We start from the raw sequence: 22,004 nt of genomic DNA, 5'->3' as shown, positions 1-22,004 counted from the left end.
AATTCGTGTAACTAACTGCAGATAAACATAATCAAATACAAGATAAACATCTATTTTAAATATATAAAATCTAAAATATAATTAAGATAATAATTGAGTTATAACACAATGTTTAATTATTGTCTTTATAAAAAATTATATTATTAAATAAAAAATAAATTACTTTGTTATTAAATCTAAATTAAATTATAATAGAATTTTGAATTAAAGAAGTTACACAAAAAAAAAACAAGGACTATTAAATAGTTAATTTGATACTAATAACGATTTTATTTTTTTTCAAAATTTTATGCTATTTTCAAATTTATATCTCATTCAAAAATAAAAACATTATCGTTTTCTCAAAAACACATAAAATTGTATCATGTCAATAGAGACAAAGAATAAAAATTAAACATTAAAATGAGGATTATTTTCGCTGCATTATGCGAGTACTCTTTTAGTATTTCATTTATGAAAGAGAAATAAAATATATATTTAATGTTTAAGATAATATAATTGATTTCTTTTATTTTTGTTATTTAAATAATAATTATTAAAAGTTAAAAATATTTAGAAAGGGCTCAAGGGACTCCTTTCTCTTGTTTCATTTGGTTGGGAGAGCACATGGCCGGCGCCGGTGGACCAAGGAATTCGACGGTGGCGAAGTCATCGTCCTCCGCCTCTGCCAAACGTAACATCAACACCGCAAAGCTCCAACAACAACAGCAACAACAACAAACGCCCTCAACCCGCCGTCAAAACCTTCTGCAATTGGTCGCAGCGGCGGCGTCCGCCACCGCCGCCGCCCACTCCTTCCTCACCAACCACGACCTCACTCTCAACCCTACCCAAACCCTAACCCTCGAATCCAACATCTCCGCCGTTTCCCTCTCCATCTCCAACTTACTTTCCCTCATCCACCATCCCATCGCATTCGCCGTCCCCCGGCCTCCGCCGCCACCACCCTCCTGGTTTTACCGCTTCCTATCTTCAGAAAACGATAACGACCAGTTATTCATCGAATCATTTCGAATGTCGAAACAATCTTTTTCTTACTTACTCCCACTCCTAACCCCTTCTCTATCCTCTCTCTCAATCCCTCCCAATTACGCCGTCGCCGCCACCCTCTTCCGCCTTGCGCACTCCGCCACTTTCAATGCGGTTGCTCGACGCTTCGATCTTGATTCTCCGACCGCCTGCCGGGTTTTCTATGTGGTATGTAAAGCAATTATCGATAATTTAGGTCATTTCTTTGAATTAAGGTCTGATTTGAATAGAATTGTAGTCGGTTTTGGATGGATTTCACTTCCAAATTGTTGTGGGGTTTTGGGTATTGATAGTTTCGGTGTTAAAGGGAATCTTTTTGGTGAGAATGGGTCAGTGATGGTTCAAGCATTGGTTGATTCAGAAGGTAGGTTTTTAGATGTTTCAGCTGGTTGGCCTAATACGATGAAACCCGAATTGGTTTTACGTCAATCCGAGCTGTTTTCGGCTATTGAGGAATCAAGGGAAATTTTAAATGGTCCATCTTATGAACTTAGTGATGGTAGTTCAATTCCTCAATACATCTTGGGTGAATCTTGTTTCCCTCTTTTGCCATGGTTGATTACACCTTTTAGAAAATCTGATATTGATGATGATGATAATGATGAGGATGAGGATGATGATGATGATATTGACGATGGGTGTTTGAATTCAAAACAAGCTTTTAATTCTGTGCACAATCGAGGGATGGAGTTGCTTGATACTGCGTTTGGGAGACTTAGAGCAAGGTGGAGGATTTTGTCGAAAGAATGGAAGGAGGAATCAATCGAATCTTTCCCCTACATTGTGGTTACTTGTTGTTTGCTTCATAATTTTCTTATCAAGTCTAATGAGGAGTTCCCGGATGAAGATTCAGATTACATGAGGAATCACAATCTTCCGGATTATGAAGGAGAAGGGGATGAGGCCGGAGAGAGGATTAGAAGTGCCATTGCTTCAGACTTAAGTCGGGTCAGTCACATGCGATCAATTGTGCCTATAAAAATCAATGCTTCTCAACATTTATATGTCTAGGGGAGGATTCAAATGAGAATTGTAAATATTTGATAACCTGAGAACCAACTATTCATGAATTATTGATGATGAATATCGTGAATGATGAATGCATGATATCATGAATATTTTAGGGTTATTCATCATGAAAAATTCATGAAATAGTTGGTTTTCTAGGTTCTAAAAATATTTACGATTCTCATTTGAAATTGCCCCTAGATGTCTCTCTGTGTTAGAATTTATTTATGGTATCTAAGCACGTAGAATTCCAATAAAGAAACATCTAGTCGATGAATTTGGAACAGAAAAGACTTATGAATTATGATCGATAAATGGCTTACCATATGTCATGCCACGGAGGTCAGTTTTAGTTTCTACATTCATTATATGCAATATGAGATTTAATGATCTTAAAAGAAGGAAAAAAGATAACTCGATATATAGCACTATGATCTATATAATGCCAATCTTTATTGCTCTGAGTCCTGTGTGCAGATTAAGTAAAAAAGGTTCAGTCTTCTGATGTATATTGCAAACTTTGTTGATAAAAAGGCGATGATTCAACTTCTAATTCCTATGATCATCAATATCTAAGCTTTCCTTTGCAGTGAAACGCTGAAGGACTAGACTAGTCTACAAGTGTTTTATATAAATAGGCTTTAATGGTTGGATAATAAAAATCTTGCACTAGAAATTTAGAGTTAGGGGCCGTTTACTAAACGCTTACCGGGTGAGCATGACAAGGACTGGTAATCTTACCCGGTAAGAGGCATGACAACAGCAGAGGTTTCTACTCGGTAAATAAAGGAGAAGACTCTTACCTGGTTAGCGCTGGGGTATGAGACGCTTATAAACAATCCATTTTGATGGCCAAAAATGTTTTCTGACAAAGTAAATGAGGGTGGTGACTCTTACTGCTAAGCGCTTACCATTAAGCATTTGATAAACGGCCCGTTAAAGATTTCTTATGGAATATGGATGATAACTAACATAGACTATCTTCAAGGAAGAGTTCAAATAATTGTAGTGCTCCATGCCATAAAAACTGCTACAACTTTCTTATATGGAAAGATTTCAAGTTAAGTTACATGGTTTGTCCATTATTATCGTTTACAAATAAACTAATGGTATTAGTTTGGGACTAAAAGCACTTGTAAAGGGTACTTTTAGATATTTGACGAATTGTCAAGTGGTTCTCTTATGTTATATTTCAAGTCAAACATTGGAATTTTCATGGGATGTAGGAAGTAGTAAGTAGTAAGATTAAGGGGTTGTTTACCAAGTGCTCATACCCTTTTATTGTGTAAGAGATAATGTTATTTACCAACACCTTCTGACCAACAATTATGGCTGAACGAGATGCTGAATTGCTGAACCTGTTAGAGCATCGTACCCATTTATTCTAGTAAACAGCCCCTAAGATGACTTGGGAAACCATCTTAGTTGACAACATTGATAACCTAAGGTTTTCTAGAATTGGATAGCCAACGCTTGCCCCATTTTTACCACTCTTCTTTCCTGATATGAACTTTGAGTCATCAAAGCTTTTTTGACAATACCAATTTGACTCCTAAATTCAAGTCCAGCAAAAAAAACCAAACTAAACAAACTCAGTAACACCCAACTCGGAAGTAGAGTATGGGGAGGTAAGACGTGCACAGACCTTTCCTTACTTCAAGAAGTCGAGAGGCTGTTTTTAAGAAGACCCCCTTACTTATGAAAAAGATTTGGAAGCTTATCTAGAAGCCACAGTATATTTCATATTTCTTTTTCTTAACCATTTTTATTGGAAAGGGGTCGTTATATATAAAGTTTGAGTGTCAAATTATAGATAAAAGTAAGTTTATATTCTTGTACTTCTCTTTCTAGCCTCTGAGCAACTGGTAAAGTTACTCTCTTGCCGTCATCGGCTTGTATCATGCAAATGGTTCTTAGCAAGAATGCAAGGAAGGTTTCCGACTCAAACTCTCCCCAAATCTTGCATACCCAATGCGCGGTGGATGGAGGATTGTCAAAGATTGGGTTCACCGTTAAATAGTAAATACAAATGATATTATTTTTCTGCAAAAAGCACATCAAACTAGTCAAAAACATAATGAGCAGATTTATAATAGCTGCAACTAAAGGACTAGTTATAATGACCCTAAACCCCTTGATTTTCTGTCATCTTGAAGTGCACATTCAGGCTTTAGCGATGTCTTTTTAGGAAAATAGTGAGAAGCGAACCTTAAAAAACTGATTTTAGATTATCTTAAATGTGTGAAGTATGTTTTTATAAAATTATAAATTGAGTAATAGCAGTGAGATTCCCCAATATCGTGCTACCAAAGGCAGTGATAGGAGAAGAAAGATTAGACTTTGAGACCAAACCTCCACTGGCATCTATGTACTTTCTATGGGAGCCGTTTTTGTAGATATACTCGTATACTTATTACAGAGAACTTCAAAGTGGTGATCCTGTTAAAATATTTGTTTAATGAATTACATGGATTGTTTGATGTTGGATAGAGAATTTTGTATGAAAAATGCGCATCTGGGTACCTCATAATTGTTGGTATGAATCATAATCGAATCTATTTCTAATTTGAGCCATGTTTGACTATTTCAGTGGGAAGATTGTTGACTTGTATTAAAGCAGATAAGTAAGGTATGGATTGCAATGATTCAGAGAAGATTTGTATTGTTCTTCTTTATGGTGAAGCTGATGACGTCTTTTTTGTGAAAGAAATCTCAGAAATGGTGGTGTTGCTGCTAAATTGGCGATGGACGTTGATCAACTTTTTGTAGATAGCTTCAAGGGTTTTGAAATGGTTGTCAGATCAGATATCATATGGTCGAGATCTTGAACGAAAATGGTAACTTGTTTAGGAGTTAAGAAAAATACTTTGGTATAGCTTCAAGAGCTGTTTAATGTATCATTTTGATATGTAGAGCCAGAAGCTGGTCTTCTAAGAGGTAACACCTCTATCAGTCTGTTCTGGGCTTATTGGGCTACTGGGTTGAAGGCTCTTTAGTCTTTTTTTTTTGTAACCGTAGATGCCTGGGCCCACTTGAATGCATCTTGACTGATCTCATGAGACCTTGAAGTAAATAGTCTGACAAAACCTCAAGTGGCTCTGAGAGGACCTGAACTTGAAGCAAATCCAAGTTGTTATGGGTTGAGCTATTCTTCATGGTTGGCTCTTTAGCCACTTATGGTGGTTGCAGCTCTTGATAGCCAGGGTCCAAAGTTGATCTCTAAGGTTTTTTATACTACATGGTTGCAAAAGTTGTGAAACCAAAACAAAACTGCTTCGGTTTATTGACAATTACTCTGGTTTTGTAAGTGTTCAACTTTTGTTTTCTTTTGGTACGGAAGATGGAATGGGATGGAATGGAATGGAGTATTATGCAATTTGAACAATTAAAACTCAGTTTTTGTTGTTGCATCTAGGATTAGGGATGGTAAAGAGAACCTGAAAACCAGTTTGACCGTATAATCCTTGAGTTGACAAGGGATAGGGGATGTTGGTGATTTTAGTTTCACCGGCCATTGGAATTAACACGAGTGCCAATAGGTTTTCAAAGCTGTAATCTAATACAAGTTAGGTGGTGCGGAGTGTATACTTATATATAAGGTGAGTTTGATCCTGGACGCAACGAAATGGCGTGGGTCAAGTGGGTTGTGCCCCCTTGCGGCCCCCCGCAGGGTTTGGGGCACCAAAACCTCTACGAAATTTTGGACTTGGAATGTAGTGGAAAAACGTGATTAGAATGAAGAGGTACATGATTTGTGATCAGTTCGGAAAGTGAACTTACATGATTTTTAAGCAATCCAGATTTCGATTACCATTTACCCTGTTTTGGCAATCCTAAATTTCTAACAGGGGATGGGGATGCACCTTGTTCGTGAGCAAGAGTAATTGTGAATTTTTATTTACTAGAAAGATACTCGTGCAATGTTTTGATTTTAATGTTTACTTTTTATTAATATAAATTACACGTTTTTATATGGTTTTGATAAATCAATAATGTTATTATGTTTGAATAAAATATAAATTCGAATATTCCATAAAAAATTGAAAAATTATATCGATATTAGTATTAAATTAACCATCTAAAAATTCACGTTTTTTATGTAAGTTATTTGATTAAATTTTTTATTATAATGTAATATAAATATAATAACAAAGTAATTTATTTCGGTTTAATAAACGGAAATAATACATTACTGCAATTATGACTACTTGTTATTTGGATATATAATTAAAATCAACAAAACTTCAATTATAAATAAAGCATTAGCTAAAACTATTGATTTAAGCAATTTATTTGTATTGATGATGTTGGAATATTTTACAATTAGGAAACGGTTAATACAAAATAAGCATTGATCTTTACTAAAATAATATATAAAATTTAGGGGCCGTTTACCCAATTGTCGATATGAGCCAACACTATGATTTATTTTGATGCGCAAGATTTTAGTACATCAAAACATATCAAATGCAACAATTTACTGGGTAAGCGCTTACCTGGGTAAGAGTCGTCATTCTCATTTACCGGGTAAGACTCTCCATCATTCTCATCGCTCTTACCTGGTAAGATTTTTGACCCTTCTCATGTTCATTCGGTAAAAAATTTATCCGATAAGCATCTACCAAGTAAGTATTTAGTAAACAGACCCTAATTATATTAATTTTTATTATTTAGAATAAATTATATAATATGGATATCTACTAGCTTTAAATTTGTTTTCTTTTATACGGATTCAAAACCGTTTGTGGGTACAGCTCACGCCCATCGAATTTTGTTTTTTGGTGGGACCCACCCAACATTTTTGTTCGTCACCACATCAAATCAGATCTCCTACATCATGTGGGCTGTCCTTACTGGACCCACTCGTGTCATCAAGCCCAACTGCCAATCCTTTATGATGCTTCTACCCTTACCCCCTCTAATTTTCATTTTTCATCCATTGACTTTCTGTTTCTAACACTAAGGCCCCTTTTATCTTTTTCTTAACTAGGGTTAGGGGTGTTTGGTCAGCTTGCGTACAACTCGACTAATCTTAGGGGTCTTGGAGAACAACCAAGAAATCCCAGTGGTATAGCAGAAGCTGAACCAGTAACCTTCTAAGATTGATTCCTAGAAGTCTAGACCTTATTGTCAGTTAAGCTAACCAGTAGAACTTTTTAATTTCTTCATTTTTGGTCTTCATTATTACCCACAACAGAAATGGATTTTAACCGATTTCTCTATAAAGTTACTAACAATTCAGTATTTTAAACTTAAAAGTTGAAAAGAAAGAAGAAACACCTTTCACTTTCAAAAAGCTTATCTCAAACTTGAAGTGTCCCCATCCCCATGCCATCGTTGGTGCAACTTACAATAAGATAATGATGGAGACAAATCCTATATACCTTTTTTCTAAACAATCAAGTTACCTTCTATTGTTGCTTATCTCCTATGTTTCTACCCATTATATATAAAAAGAGGTTTACTTTGCGATTGCAAAACATGTTATTTGTATAAACCGTACAAATCTCATTCAATTAATCATAATTTTTCATTTTGTTCATTTTTTTTTGTAATTATGAGAGGTTGATTAATCATTTTTTTGTAATTATGAGAAGTTGATTAATCATTTTTATTATGGAGAGTGTTAATAATGGATATTATCATCTTCATTATTTTAATTTTAAAGAAACTAGAATGATACTCGCGTAATGCAGCGAGATACATCTTCATTTTAATGTTTTCATTTTTATTTTTTCTCTTTGTTGATATAATACAGTTTATGTGGTTTTGAGAAAGATAATGTTTTTACTTTTGAATAAAAACAAATTTGAAAAAAATATATCTATATTAAATATCAAATTAACTATTTCAAAGTTCTCGTTTTTTGTACAATTTCTTTAATTCTATTTTTTATTATAATTTAATTTAGATCAAATAGTGAAGTAATTTATTTCTGGCTTAATAATAAATTTTTTATAATAATAATAATTCTGTTATAACTCGATAATTATCCCAATTATATTTTAGATTTTTTATATTTAAAATAAGATATTTATTCCATATTTGATTGTGTTTATCTGTAGTTAGTTATACGAATTCAAGAATTAAGCTTTAATAAGTTGTACTTATGCACAATTTACTTGTAATATTAAATTTCAAGTAATATGCATTAACGCACAATATTTTCATGCATAAATAATGGTTTCTAAGAGTTTTTGTCAAACGTTTTATAATATAGTATAGATATATGAAAGAGTTTCATTAAAATTTCATTAACTATTGTATGAAACAATTTCATAACCATATATGAAACAATTTCATAACCATATATGAAACAATTTCATAACCATATATGAAACAATTTCATCAAAAAAAGTATTACATAAAATAATTTCACAAGATTAAACAATTTCATAAATTTTTTTATAAGATTAAACAATGAAATCGACGAATGAGGGTGATTTACACGTATTGTACAAATTGGGTGGGTTGCATTTGATCACTCATCTCTCTCTCTCTCTCTCTCTCTCTCTCTATATATATATATATATATATATAGGGTTGGGTTCACGTGAGACCAAAGGTTTTTTGTGAGACCCGTAAGACCAATTTATGTTCATTGATCAACTTTATAAGCTAACGATCTAATGGTCTAAAGTTGCTCGGTGGTAATTTTATGATTATTGAGAAGTCTCGTGGCAATTTTGTGATTATGAATGTTCATATTGTAGATCTAATCCAATGGTTGAGAATTGGTCTTACAGGTCTCACGAAAAACCCTTGGTCTCATATGATCCCAAATCTATATATATATCGTGTATGTGGTAAAACATCAAGTATATGAAAATAACTTAGATAGTTAATTTTTTTTTAATGTAAAACTGTGGATGTTTAGTCTGCTTGCATGCATGCAACTTGGTTTATTAATCTCAGGATCCTAGATAATGGTTAGGAAAAAATCCAATAACTTTGGAAGACTCGAACTCACGACGAAGGAAGAGTCTCAAAGACCTAATATTTATTGTTAGTTAAACTATGTATATATGACTCATCACTTTCAATTTTACCAAATGTATATCAAGTGTCAACCATGGTGTACATTAGGAGTTGGTTCGAGACTTCGAATAGAAAAATCTATTTGTTGCCGACATATAACTCACTTGACGAAATAGTGCAATAATTTGTCCGAATACAAGATAGGCTCTCTACTAATCTCAACCATTAGGTAAGTAAAACAACACCCTCCCACATTGGTTTGACCAAATAAATATACTATTTAAATTAAATTAAATTAAATTTGATCAAAATGGCGTAAATCACTGATCTTATTTAGGCTGCGTTTGGTACATGAGATAGGACATGACAAAACAAAACTCATTGTTCCACGTTTAATGCGACATGAGACATGACAGTAACTCATGGTCCCACGTTTGATATGATATGTGGTAGGGTCAAAAACTAAGACAATGTGCGCAGCATGATACAAAAAAACATAATACTGCCCATTAGCATCATCGGCTACCACTGCCCATCAGCATCATCGGCTACCACTGCCCATCAGCATCATCGGCTACCGCTACCATCATCGGTCACTATCATCGGCTACCACTACGACTATCTACCATCTTCACATCCTCTACAACCACCGTCGGTTATTGACCACCATTGTCCATCTCCACCACTACTAGTACCGTTGACCAACCACCCCTTCCACCTCCACCATAACCAACACTCTACCTTCACCAATTGATAAGGATCTTTTGAACCAAACAAAACATAATCTCTTTTGTGCAAATCGAAAAATCTCAAACTACCATCAATTATATCAATTTTTTCCATTCAAATTTTGTACTTTTTTATGTATATAAAAATTGTGTAAAAATATTTATAAATTAAATAATTTAATTATTTACTTCAATTATAACTATTATATGATATATAAAATAATTAATTACTTTTGTCCACCATAACTGTACCAAACATCAAACAGACTCTTGTTTTATACATTCTTGTCCTTTCCCACCTGTCCGGTCCGATGTCCCTACCAAATGCTAGCCTTATATTTGCAAAGTTAAATGGAAGTACAAGTGCCTGCCTATCCTGTGGGGCCACCTTATGTATTGCATCGAGGTTTCACACATTGACATCATTTCAGTTTAATCAACACGATCACACGTTTGAATTCCTGTCGAAAAAGGACATAGGTATGTGGCAAAGGCAAAAAGATTGCATTCTGGAACACACCCATTACCGAAGCTATACTTCATTGAAGTGCATAAACATATATCGGGTGGATGCAACGGCTTGGCACATTGAAGCCACTACTAGTGCAATCCTTTCACGCTGCCAACTCCATTTTTTACTAGGATCAACATCAACCCTCCTCTAAATCGAAGACCCAATCGTTTACATTTGTGTTTCAATCATCGATGAACTGATTCCCTCTTTTGGTGGAAGATTCTGTCAAATGGAGCTCTTCTTCACAAACGTATCAAATCCCTAGAGCATTTGCTCCACATTTTCCATTTAAGTGATCCATTACAAATGCTCTTTCCCTTGTACGCTGACCATTCAATTCGAATATTTTTCGTCTCTTTCGAATTGAAGCTCGTGATTTTTCAATGGCCAACAGAACAGATTATTGCCTCTACAACCCGACCACAATCACTAATCTGCAACGCACGAGAACAGGCTAAAACCCAACTCTACATGTATAGACTCGTGATTTCACATTGAGTTCAGACTTCAGATTCAAAATTTGATTAAATATCCCTTAATTAAAGTACTTGCAAATGTTACATTTGTGTGTACACACTTCTCTTTGAAAAATGTTTACTTTGTAAAACAATTATGTCTCGTGTTTTACAATAAATATCACAAAACGTCTGTGATGGTCAACAATAATTTGTAAATCTGTGTTACCTGTGTCAGTATGGTTAAGATTCCACTTGAAAAAGCATAGCGTTCTCGAGAAAGTTGACTTCTGACAATTTAGGTCAGATTCCCTATAAAAGGTTGAGCAGTTCTCGTTTTCATATCGAAGTCATAGATCGTTTTCAGGCTGTCTACGAGATCTCAGACATCGCTAAATTTATTAACTATTTAAATCCTCTATTCTCAAAGGTAAGTTCCGTTCAAGTTCAATATTAAACCTAACCACTAAAATTTCCCCTGCAAGATGGAATCAATGTAATTACAGTTCAGAGGGCAGCAAACCATTGATTAGCCTCACCAATCTCAACAAGGAGTGATCATCAGCCTTCATTTTGCCATCCTTCAGTAAAATTTGATGATTCTTATTTATTTAACGGCTAGCTACCACTCACCAAATTCCACCCTTGTGGTTGCACCCTCATTTATCTAAAATAAGACCAGCTGGTAGTTCACCAAAGCAGCTCCAAATGTTTTGTTTTGTTTTGGTTTTAAATAGTGATAAACGAATAATCGTTTGTATCTAGGTGGTGATAATTAGGTCTTCCCTTTCCTACATACTACATCAATCCTCAACGCAAAGGCAAGTGTGGTCCTATTACTCCTCAAAATCAAAGTCATAAACGGCACACTGATCCAGGCTCTCTGTATTCAAAGTCCAGCCTGTCCACTACAACGTACCTGCAAATCAATTAAAAACATAATAATAATAAAATCACCAGCAAAAATAAGTTAAAATACAAAATAGAATTTACCAGATGACAGAACGGCGATAGGGGGTACGACGCATACCATGATCACCGTGTAACGAATGGTATATAATCGCAGTTAACGACGAACGGCGAACCTCAACTCAGATGACACGGCACAGAACGGACTGGAACGAAATTGAGCCTAACGGAACACAGTGAAATGAAAATCGACTTGACGAAACGGAGATAATAAAGGATGGAGATGGAGATCATCAAGAGGACGTAAAGTTCACCGTCAAACGGATGTGCGATGACGGAAGAAGGTATTCAAGGTATCCAAAATTGTTTGAGTGGTAGATCTGGTTGAATTGGCTTTTAATTTTAATATTCCAGTGTGCTTAGATTAGTGTTTAGAATTGAAGTTGCTTCATTAGTCATTGATGGCAGCAACGGATGATATTCATATATCGTCATCTGTAAGTATTTACACATAAAAAGGGTGTTCCCTCTTGTGAGTGCTTTGATTCGGTTTACCGATATCTTAAAAAGCCGCTCATTCCGATCTCTTCGATTTCCCACTCGCCGCGATCTGCTGTTATCGTACGCAACCGTCTTTGGATTCAATAGCCGGACGTTCAGAGTAATCAACGAACATACCGAATTTTTCAGAATCTAAAAATCCTCCGCCTTTGACATGACAGATAGCCGACTTGGCCTAGGCTGAAACGATGTTCTACGTTTTTGTTGGTGAGACGATGGTCGAATCAACGCCGCTAGAGCTCTCTTCACCAAATCACCACCTTCTACGGTTCCTATACGAACGAGCGAGTTAGTCATCGCCGACCGCCTCGCGTTGAGTCGGTTTGAGGGATACGAAGCCGTATGGTTGTGGCTGTTATTGTTGTTGGAGTTCTTATGCAAGCTGCACCTGAACGATCCTGGATGCGACGTAGGTGAACACATACACGTCCTCTTTGGAGTCTCCAACTGCTTCTTCACCGCCTGATTATGATTTCTAGGTAGCGAGGATATCGATCTACTCGGAGAGATCGAACGATTGTCCAGGGAGAATCGCACGGACGACGACGACGACGACGACGTTCCGTAGATGTTCACAGGAGCTGGCGACGCCGGCCTCTGTTGAAAAAACGAACTAGATCTGGCTGAAAACGCAGAGCTGGTGGAAGCAAACGACGACGTCGACGACGGCGAGTTGTTGAACCTTCCAGATGGAGCATGAGATCGTAGCACCGGTCCGCTTGTTCTTCGTGTTGAAACCGCCATTGATCTGTTACAGTGTGAAGAGAGTAAAATGTATGGAAGGGAGAAGAGGGAGGCTTTTTTAAAGAGCGCGTTTGGGTGTGTAAATTGGCAAACTTAGCTTCCCTCGAGCATCGTATTTATAGGGCCGGAAAAGTGGGTTCTATTTTTTTATTTTAAATAAAATAAAGAAAAAAAACTAATTTCTGTTTCAGTGGTTAGGTTTGTTTACGGTGGGTTTGCTGAAAAATAAAGCGAAAAAGGCGTTTATTTCCGGTGGGCGCGAAACGACAATAGTGAAAGCCGTTTTAAAACGTCTAAGCGTCGTGGGATGGTAATGGTGGGGCGACACGTACACGATCGACGCTCAAGAGTAGGGGGGTGACAAGGCCCATTTAGATGCCCACGTATTAGGCACGGTCTCCCCAGTGATTACCAGCAAATATCTAAAATATATTTAATATGTCGCATATCATTGATGTTATCACAATATTTAAGTCATAATTACTCTTTATTATATTTTAAAATATCTAAAATTTTGTTTCACATACTCTTAATTTTTCAAATGTACAACTTATCGTTCAGGTTTATGTAAAACTCCAAAATCCATAGGAATCATGAAAATGTTATGTCTGTAGGTTGTCGAAAGTCGAGGAACAAATTAACGTCTTGTTTGTTTTTTTAAATTTTTTGTTTAATCACCTTTTAAGTCTGAATCGTTTAGACATTTTTATTTTCAAACCGTTTTTTTTAAATAAAAGCTTAAATGATGTTTCTTTCCTCTGAATTTTTAAGTGATAAACCTATCATTTAATACCTCTTAGATCAACTCTTTCTCGATGGTGGTCCATCTTATAATGATCCACGATTCTGCTCACGACCAACATGATACATAATCAAAATCTGAAGGCGACGAAGAAGATCACAATAAGGAAAACTCTGATTTTTTTTGTTATTTGACTAAAACCTTGAAAGAAAGAAATACAAATCCATGTTGAAACAAAACATTGTTATAACCAATATGACTGATTCAGATTTCAGACTTCAAACGTAAAAACAAACAGTCTGACTGATTCAGATTTCAGACTTCAGCACCACCTCTTAAAGATCAGAAGTGAAATCAGACTTCAAACTTCAGCACCTCTTAAAAAAAGACAAACGCCACCTAATTGTTCGGTCTTTGTATTAACGTTGTTTTTTTTAACATGTATTAATGTGTTAAAATGTTTTTTTCACTATATGTTAAACTGTGTTAAAGTTTTCATGGTTAATGTGTGTTGCTATGAGTTAAGATATGTTAAGATTACAACACCATGTGTTAAAATTGGATGTTAAGGTTTTCTTGTTAATATATGTTAAGATTATAGGGTATGCAGTATGCTGACATAGATTCATTATATTCAAACTAGTCATGGTGCGTTGATGTATATCAAGGTTGAATATTTCCATGTTAACTTATGTTAACATGGACAGTTTAAAATATATTAAGGTTTTTAAGGTTACATTTGATACATGTGATGGGATAGAACAAGACAGGTTAAAACTCATTATAGCATGTTTGGCGTGATATGGGACGAAACAAGATTTCACTGTCCCACGTCTGGCACAACATGGGACATGGACAAGGTGGGACTAGGATAGAAAAAGTTTTTTTTTTTATTGTTCCATCTATTTAGGACAAGAATGAGACAAAAACTAAAACAATCAATTTACCATCATTTGATATATAACCTTAATATGGTCTTTTTTAGTGGTCGCCACCGCTAATCGTGCCCGCCGCCACCACAAGTAGCCATCGTTGGCGTCGGCCACATTTACCTCCTCTTCCACTATAAAAACTTGACTTCCTCCACCACAACAACCTCCATAGACCACCGACCACTGCTACCCATCACCACCTCCACAACCACCGTCAACATCCATCGCCACCTCCACAACCACTGTCGACCACCAACCACCACCACCATTGGCCACCTCCACCTCCTCCTCTACCACAACAAGTCAACAACATCCTTCATCACAACCACAATCACCATCAACCATCCATCATCACCTTCACAACCATTGTCAACCACCAACCACCACCACCACCATTGGCCACCTCCACCTCCTCCTCTACCACAACAGGTCAACAACCTCCTTCATCACCTCTACAACCACCATCCGCCATCGACCACCACTATCCCATAGGCCACCTCACTTCCATCATAATTACCACCACTATTGGTTACTGCTACTACTAGGGGTGTAAATGATACAAGACAACTTGCGAGCTACTCGTAATCGACTCGGTCAACACTCGACTCGAATAGGCTCGGCTTGAACTCGAACTCTAACTCGACTCAATATATTAACGAGTTGAGTCAAGCTACCCAATACTCGACTCGAAAAGCTCGTGAGATACTCAATTATTTTATATATAATTAGTTTTAAAATATAATCAGCTTTATGATAAAATTTGTAAAATATAAATAATAAAAATGTCTTGTATTTTTAGATATTTAACAGAATTATGCATTTTTTAATTATAAAACTTAATCAATTATTTTTTATTAAAATCACATTTAAAAAAACAAAGATATAAAAAAGATTAGTGAAATTGTCCCACCTTGGAAGAGATATGGTAAAGGAAGAGAGAAAAAATATTATAAAAAGAGAGGGATGTGAATGGAATTTCTAACTTTGTTATTTTGATGATCAAGTTTGAAATTGATCCTTTAGTTTTATAAAAACTAAGAGAGCACCTTTAAATTTTAAAATTTATAAGAGAAAAACCTTAAAATTTTATAAATTTCAATGGGTGAACTTGGTTCGAGTTTGATTTGAGTTCGAGCTTGTTTCGAACCCAAGTTCGAGTTTGATTCGAGCTTAGTTCGAGCTTGATTCGAGTTCGACTCGAGCTTTAATTTTACTACTCGCGAGTTTTCGAGTTGAGTTCGAGCTTGGAAATTGGGTTCGAGTTCGAGTCGAGTACAGTGATACTCGAGCTCGAATCACATCAGTTACATCCCTAACTACTACTATCATTATATCCACTACATTGACCATAGCTACATCCTCCACCATTGTCGACTGCCACCCCCACCACTATCCACCATCTTCACATTCTCCACAACTGCCTCTACCTCCACAACCATTGTTGTTGCATCAATTCGCATCGTGCCTTCACCAATTGATAAGGATCTTCCAAACTAAATAAAAAATAATTTTTCCGTTGTAGGAATTGGATTTTTTCGAACTACCATCAATTTATCAAAAATTTCATTCAAATTTTGTACTATTATATATGTATGCATTTATGTATATGAAAATTGTGTAAAATTGTTTACAAATTAAGTTATTTAACTATTTACTTTATTTGTGTTAATTATACCTATTATAAGTTATATAAAACTATTAAATAACTTTTGGGGGCAACTTGTCTACTTTTGTCCTATCCAGTCCTAGTCGTACCAAACACTAGACATACACTTTTTCTGTCTAGTCATGTCCCGTTCAGTCCTGTCTCGTACAGTCCTACCCTCTTGTCCTATCCATTCCTGTCCTGTCCAATCTTGTCTCCATACTAAATGCTACCTAAGGGAGATTAAGTTACGTTAAACTCCATGTCCATTTAGAACAACGCGACCGAAGTTTCAGATATTACGAAAATATCATCACGTCCTTTTGAAGTATCCTATCGTTGATGCGATCTAACCTAAAGGCGACGAAGGGTGTTTTGGTAAATCGTACCTTCGACCGACAAGATATCTCCCTCGACTGCAACAACTAAAACTAGGATTCATACGATCTACGATCATGATACCTATGATCGTGGTTATCTTTGACTACAAGATCTTCGACCCTTGAAAGATTTCTAAGTTTATTATCAAGGCAATCAACTCTCCTCTTCTACTCCCTTACTCTCTTGTGTGTGAAAAAAAACTTAGTGTGTTCTTCATTTCCTTGCAAGTACTCTATGTTTTGTTCTTGTAAGTTCTTCTCTTTGTAAGATTGTTTAGGATAGGTTATCATTTCTTTCTTTCACAACAATCTTTATTGTATCTCTGTGTGTTAATTCTTGATATACATCAATAAGAATTAAAAAGTTAAAAAAGTCTGTGTAATTGTATTCACCCCTTTCTACAATTACTTTATGTTTATTGTCATCCCATTTAGGACCAACAAGTGGTATCAGAGCGGTTAGCTTAATCTCATAAGCTAGATCTGCAATGACCTCTTCTTTTTCCAACTCTACTCCTTCTTCTTACCATGACAATGGCACTATTTCCAAGCCTCTAAAGTTCAACAAGAACAACTTTCCTCTATGGAAAAATCACATGACACTCTTCCTTGAGGGTGTTGATAGTCAATATCTCTCTATCCTTAAGGATGATTCTATTATTCCAAAAGTCTGGCTTCGTCATGGAAAGAACAAAGATGAAGGTGACTCTTCAAATGATTCTGATGATGATGAAGAGAAATCTGACTTTACTGGAAGGTTCATCCTCAAATTTGACCGGATTTTTGCCTTCCTTGGAGGTAGAAGGTACATCAGCAGCAGTGGAGGTGGATCCCTTGTCAAAGTCTTTTATCTACTGTATTTTAGCCATAAGGCACAGATGTGTCATATTCTCATCACTGGAGGAAGAGGTTGGCTCATCAATCCACTCATGAGTATCAACCATGAGACCCTTACCTTTTCGCTGAAAGCTCTGGTTCTTTGCTTTCATCTTTATGATTTTTTTACTTTTTTTCGGTATAACAAAAGAAAGTCTTATTTGTCTCACTTAGTCCTAGTCCCTAGGGGTTTGTAATAAGTTATCCAATCCAATTTAAACTGATCAATCTAATTAAAATCCACCAACCATAATCAGATATCCAATTGTAATTGGATTGGATCAGATCCAAAATTTCAACATCCAAATTGGATATGTCGGTTCTTGGATGGTAGTCCAGAACCTAATAAAACCGAACCGATAAAATCCAATGACCATCCAATTGTTCATCAAATTGTCATCCACCTAACATCCAGTTATTAATAATTATATATACAACTGTTATCATTTTGCGATATTGCTTTTTAGTTGAGAACCTATAGTAATATCCTATGGATGAATTCGGTCCAATAAATAACCAATAGTAATATCTAATGGATGGAGCTATTCAGAACCATTCATCCATTGCATTGGATTGGATTGGATCCACTTAATCCATTTAATTTCAACCGATTAACACCGTAACTAGTTTAATGTCACGTTAAATATGAAACAATGAGTTTTTGTGTAGTCTCTTGTAGCGTCAAACATGAGATATTGAGGTTTTGCTATGTTATATCATGTCCTAGCCTATAAGATTGGTTTCTATCACCAAAATTAGGCTTTATTCATGATCGGCGGTTTAGTTTTGATTCTCATCAATTATTACCAATCTCAAATTAACCTCAGATTTCAAACATTTATGCAGATCTCTAGGTAGCGTAAAGCTAGGCCTTTAGAATTTTTACACCATGCACGTATACAAAATGTGTATTCAAAGCGACTTATTTTTTAATTGTTGTAAGTGTTAGAACAAATGTCGGTTTTGAGCTTATCCAATTAACGTCTTACATCTTTTTGCTTTAAAGACGGGCAAACTAATCATTTCGATTTAACAACTTTTCTTTTTAAAGTGTCCGTGACAAGTTATTTGTGAGGATGAAAGTTAGGTGAAAAATGTAAGAATGGATCCCCACCCTTGGATCAATTCCAATTGAAGATCAACCCTAATAAGATGCATTCGATCAATACTCATGAGAAGTGCAATTCATGGGGTTGAGTGAGATTAAAAGTGATCAAAGGTCCATATCTCTTCTTATACTTCTCATTTTAACTCCAATCTCACACGATCCTTTGTCTATGACTTTAATGCTATTTATTTAAAAGTAAAGAGAAGTAAACAATAGATGAAAGCTCAGAAGCTTGTCTTGAAAAATATGACAAAACGACCATACATGAAGATTCTTGCAATCGAAAGTAGATCTTAACTATCTTTTGCATGTTGAAAAAACCGAGTAAGTTTAAGCAATATCGGATAATCCCGAGTTCTTAACTATCAGAAGAATTAAAACGGAAAAATATTTTGGTAAAATTTTTCTATGTTGAAAAGGGAAATTATTTTTAATTGGAAAATAAAATTTTAATGTCTTAGGGGGTGTTTGGAATTGTTTATTTAAAACAAATTATATTTCATTGTAAAAGTGCTTATCAATTTATGTGTTGTCAAACTGAGAGTTTTATAAAAAGTGTTTGGGTTAGCTTGTAGCAGTACCAAAACGTAATAAGCCGATAAGTTTTTTTTTCCCATCCAAACACTAAAACTTCTTATTACCGATACCACACTGTAACAAGGTTAATAAGTTAGAAGGGAGTAATTTATCAAAAACTCTTTATCATTCGATCCAAACCGGTATAACTAATTTTTTCTTTTTTCCATTCAAACAGTAAAAATTTCTTATTACCTGTACCACACCGGAATAAGTTAATAAGTACTTTAAATAAGCAATACAAACACCCCCTTAATTTGATTGTAATAAAGTTTAATTTAGGCAACAAATAACTTCAAAATTAAATCACAGTTTCAATTGAAATAAGTATCTTAAAGATATTTCAAATATCTTATCGATACTATATTATAAAATAATTGATAAAAATCTTAAAATGGTTTATTGATGCACATTACTTGAAATTTCAGATTAGCGTAACTACAACTTATTAAAGTTCTATGTTTGAATTCGTGTAACTAACTTAAATACGCATTTGGTAAACGACCCCCCATGTCTCAAGTTTTAGTAGTTATGATGAGATTATAACGTTACTTTTTAAAGTAAAAGCTTTCATTACTGATCAACAGAAGTATAATTAAGTTTAAATCCTCAACTAGCCAACTAGAAGAGGCCACACCCGTAGTTGGCGAGGCATAAGATAGAGATTGTCATGAACGTTTATATCTCTACGAACATAATGGACCTTAAACGATGGTTCTGATAGTAGAAGTTGTCGACAATGCTGGATGATGATTCCGAACTCAATATTATCCTCTTCCCCTTCGTTTGCAACACAAGTCACCACTTGGGAGCCTGTCTCAAATATTACAAGTCCATCCCCCATTTCACGAATACAAAATACATATTCTACTAGGGCTAACGCTTTACACTCTTTCACTTCGGGCATCCTCAACCCTGTATCATATTGTAGGCCAACAAGGATCCTTCCTCATTTCGTAATGCCATATATCTGTTCCCATTCACTCCTGGTCTGTGAAATCACAGCATTGCAATTAGATTTAAGAATCTGTATTGACAAAAGATGTCATTTCTTACACCTGAGGGTGGTTCACTCTTCTTTTATGTTCCATAAATTTTCTTGAGTTTTAGGAGTGTTGATGGGATTACATCATTACAAATGTCATTTAAATACATGATTTATGGTATTAAGTTTGTATATTGTATATTTAGTTATATATATATACACACATATGTCCATGGTTTTCTAATATAAGTTTAAATCTAAAACTATGTACAAGTATGTTATATAATAGAACACCAGAATAGGGATGATGATTTGCCCCGACCAGGTGGGGAACCCGGTTCACCCGACCAGAACGGGGACGGTGATTCCCCGCTAAAACGGGTCCCGGGGCCGGGGATCCCGGGTAAACTCAAACCGGGGACGGGGAAGGGGGATGTTAATCAAACCGGGGCTGGGGCCGGGGACAGGGATCCCCGGTAGAATCAAACTAAATGATATTATTTATGGGGTTTGACAGGGGATTGACCGGGGTTTGACCAAGGATTGTTAGAGGTTTGATCGGGGATGGGATGATAATCCCCGTACCCGCCAGGGAACGGGGCCGGGGGATGTTACTACAAACCGGGGCCGGGGATTACAAAACCCGCCTCATCCCCTCCCCGTTGCTATGCCTACACCAGAAGGGTAAAGAAACTAAAAAGTGAAAAATCCTAAATAACACCACTATCGCTCGACCACTACCACTATTGCTATCGTCGCACCACCAATCAATATTATTAGTTAACTTTATCATATGATATACTATTTACTATTTAATAACAAAGTAAGAAAATGTGATAAAGAGGTATTTTAGTTATTTACCGATATCTCGTTACAATTTTGAAGTCAAATTTTACGAATCAAACAAACAAATTCAAATTTTATTTTATTTTATGTCAGCTAAATACATGATTCATTTAATTCATTTCAATTTTTCTAGAAACATATTGCGAACCAAACGTCTTTTTTATATATCATAAATTGATAGTTTCAATAAACCAAAGATAAACTAGGAAATGTTTAGTTCAATAAACTTGATTAGATAGCAGTTAGCACATTATATATATATATATATATAGAGAGAGAGAGAGATGAGCGATCAAATGCAAACCACTCACTTTGATGAAGTTGTTTCATATAATACTTAATGAAATTTTAATGAAACTGTTTCATGTATTTCTCTAAAATTAAAATAATGAAGATGATAATATCCATGATTAACACCCTCCACAATAAAAATGATCAATCAACCTCTCATAATTACAAAAAAATGAACAAAATGAAAATTTATGATTGGTTGATTGAGGTTTGTACAATTTGTACAAATAACGTGGTTTGCAAAGTAAACCTCCTATATATATATATGTGTGTGTGTGTGTGTGTGGATGTGTGTTATTATGCAACCATTTACATTTGTACAACTCAATCTCAACCATCCATTTAATTTGATGAATATTAATTTCATAAAAGTTTTAATTGTTTTCTAATATAAAATATTGATCATAATTAATAAATTCTACTCATCTTTCATAAATATTCAAATCATAATAAATGAACTCTCATCATTTTCATAAATATCTTAATTGATTGAGTTGCATTAATTATACAAATATAATGTGTTACATTTGAAACGTCTATATATATATATATATATATATATATATATTAAATAATAATAATATATATTTAATAAATCAAGATTGGTATGTATGATATGGATAACCATCCCCAATGAAATGAACCATCAATGCAGCTTAGCTGTCCACTTGAAGTAGATGCCCAACTTGGCCTTGTT

General features: G+C 35.1%; 2 protein-coding genes across 4 annotated transcripts; one reads left to right on the top strand and one right to left on the bottom strand.

Moving 5' to 3' along the window:
• Positions 1–606: 606 nt before the first annotated feature.
• On the top strand, positions 607–5,431 carry LOC112516402 (protein ALP1-like). Of its 3 annotated transcripts, none has more exons than XM_025123420.1 (3): positions 607–1,977; positions 4,628–4,666; positions 4,754–5,431. In XM_025123420.1, exons 1-2 carry the CDS (start codon positions 607–609, stop codon positions 4,640–4,642), a joined length of 1,386 nt encoding a protein of 461 aa, XP_024979188.1. In that variant the 3' UTR covers positions 4,643–4,666; positions 4,754–5,431. The 3 variants fall into 3 exon arrangements, with proteins under 3 accessions (XP_024979188.1, XP_024979187.1, XP_024979186.1); XM_025123419.1 differs by having other exon boundaries at positions 4,745–5,431; XM_025123418.1 differs by having other exon boundaries at positions 4,628–5,431.
• A 6,602-nt stretch (positions 5,432–12,033) lies between these two features.
• LOC112517281 (putative protein TPRXL) lies at positions 12,034–13,009 on the bottom strand. The gene has a single exon (XM_025124662.1). It carries the CDS (start codon positions 12,924–12,926, stop codon positions 12,315–12,317), a length of 612 nt encoding a protein of 203 aa, XP_024980430.1. The 5' UTR covers positions 12,927–13,009; the 3' UTR covers positions 12,034–12,314.
• Positions 13,010–22,004: the final 8,995 nt, after the last annotated feature.

Source organism: Cynara cardunculus (genome assembly GCF_001531365.2).
Source record: "Cynara cardunculus var. scolymus isolate 2C chromosome LG 8, CcrdV1, whole genome shotgun sequence".
In the NCBI taxonomy this organism is placed as follows: Eukaryota; Viridiplantae; Streptophyta; class Magnoliopsida; order Asterales; family Asteraceae; genus Cynara; species Cynara cardunculus.
The sequence above is the reverse complement of the archived record's forward strand: the minus strand, read 5'-3'. Positions and strand labels throughout refer to the sequence as shown.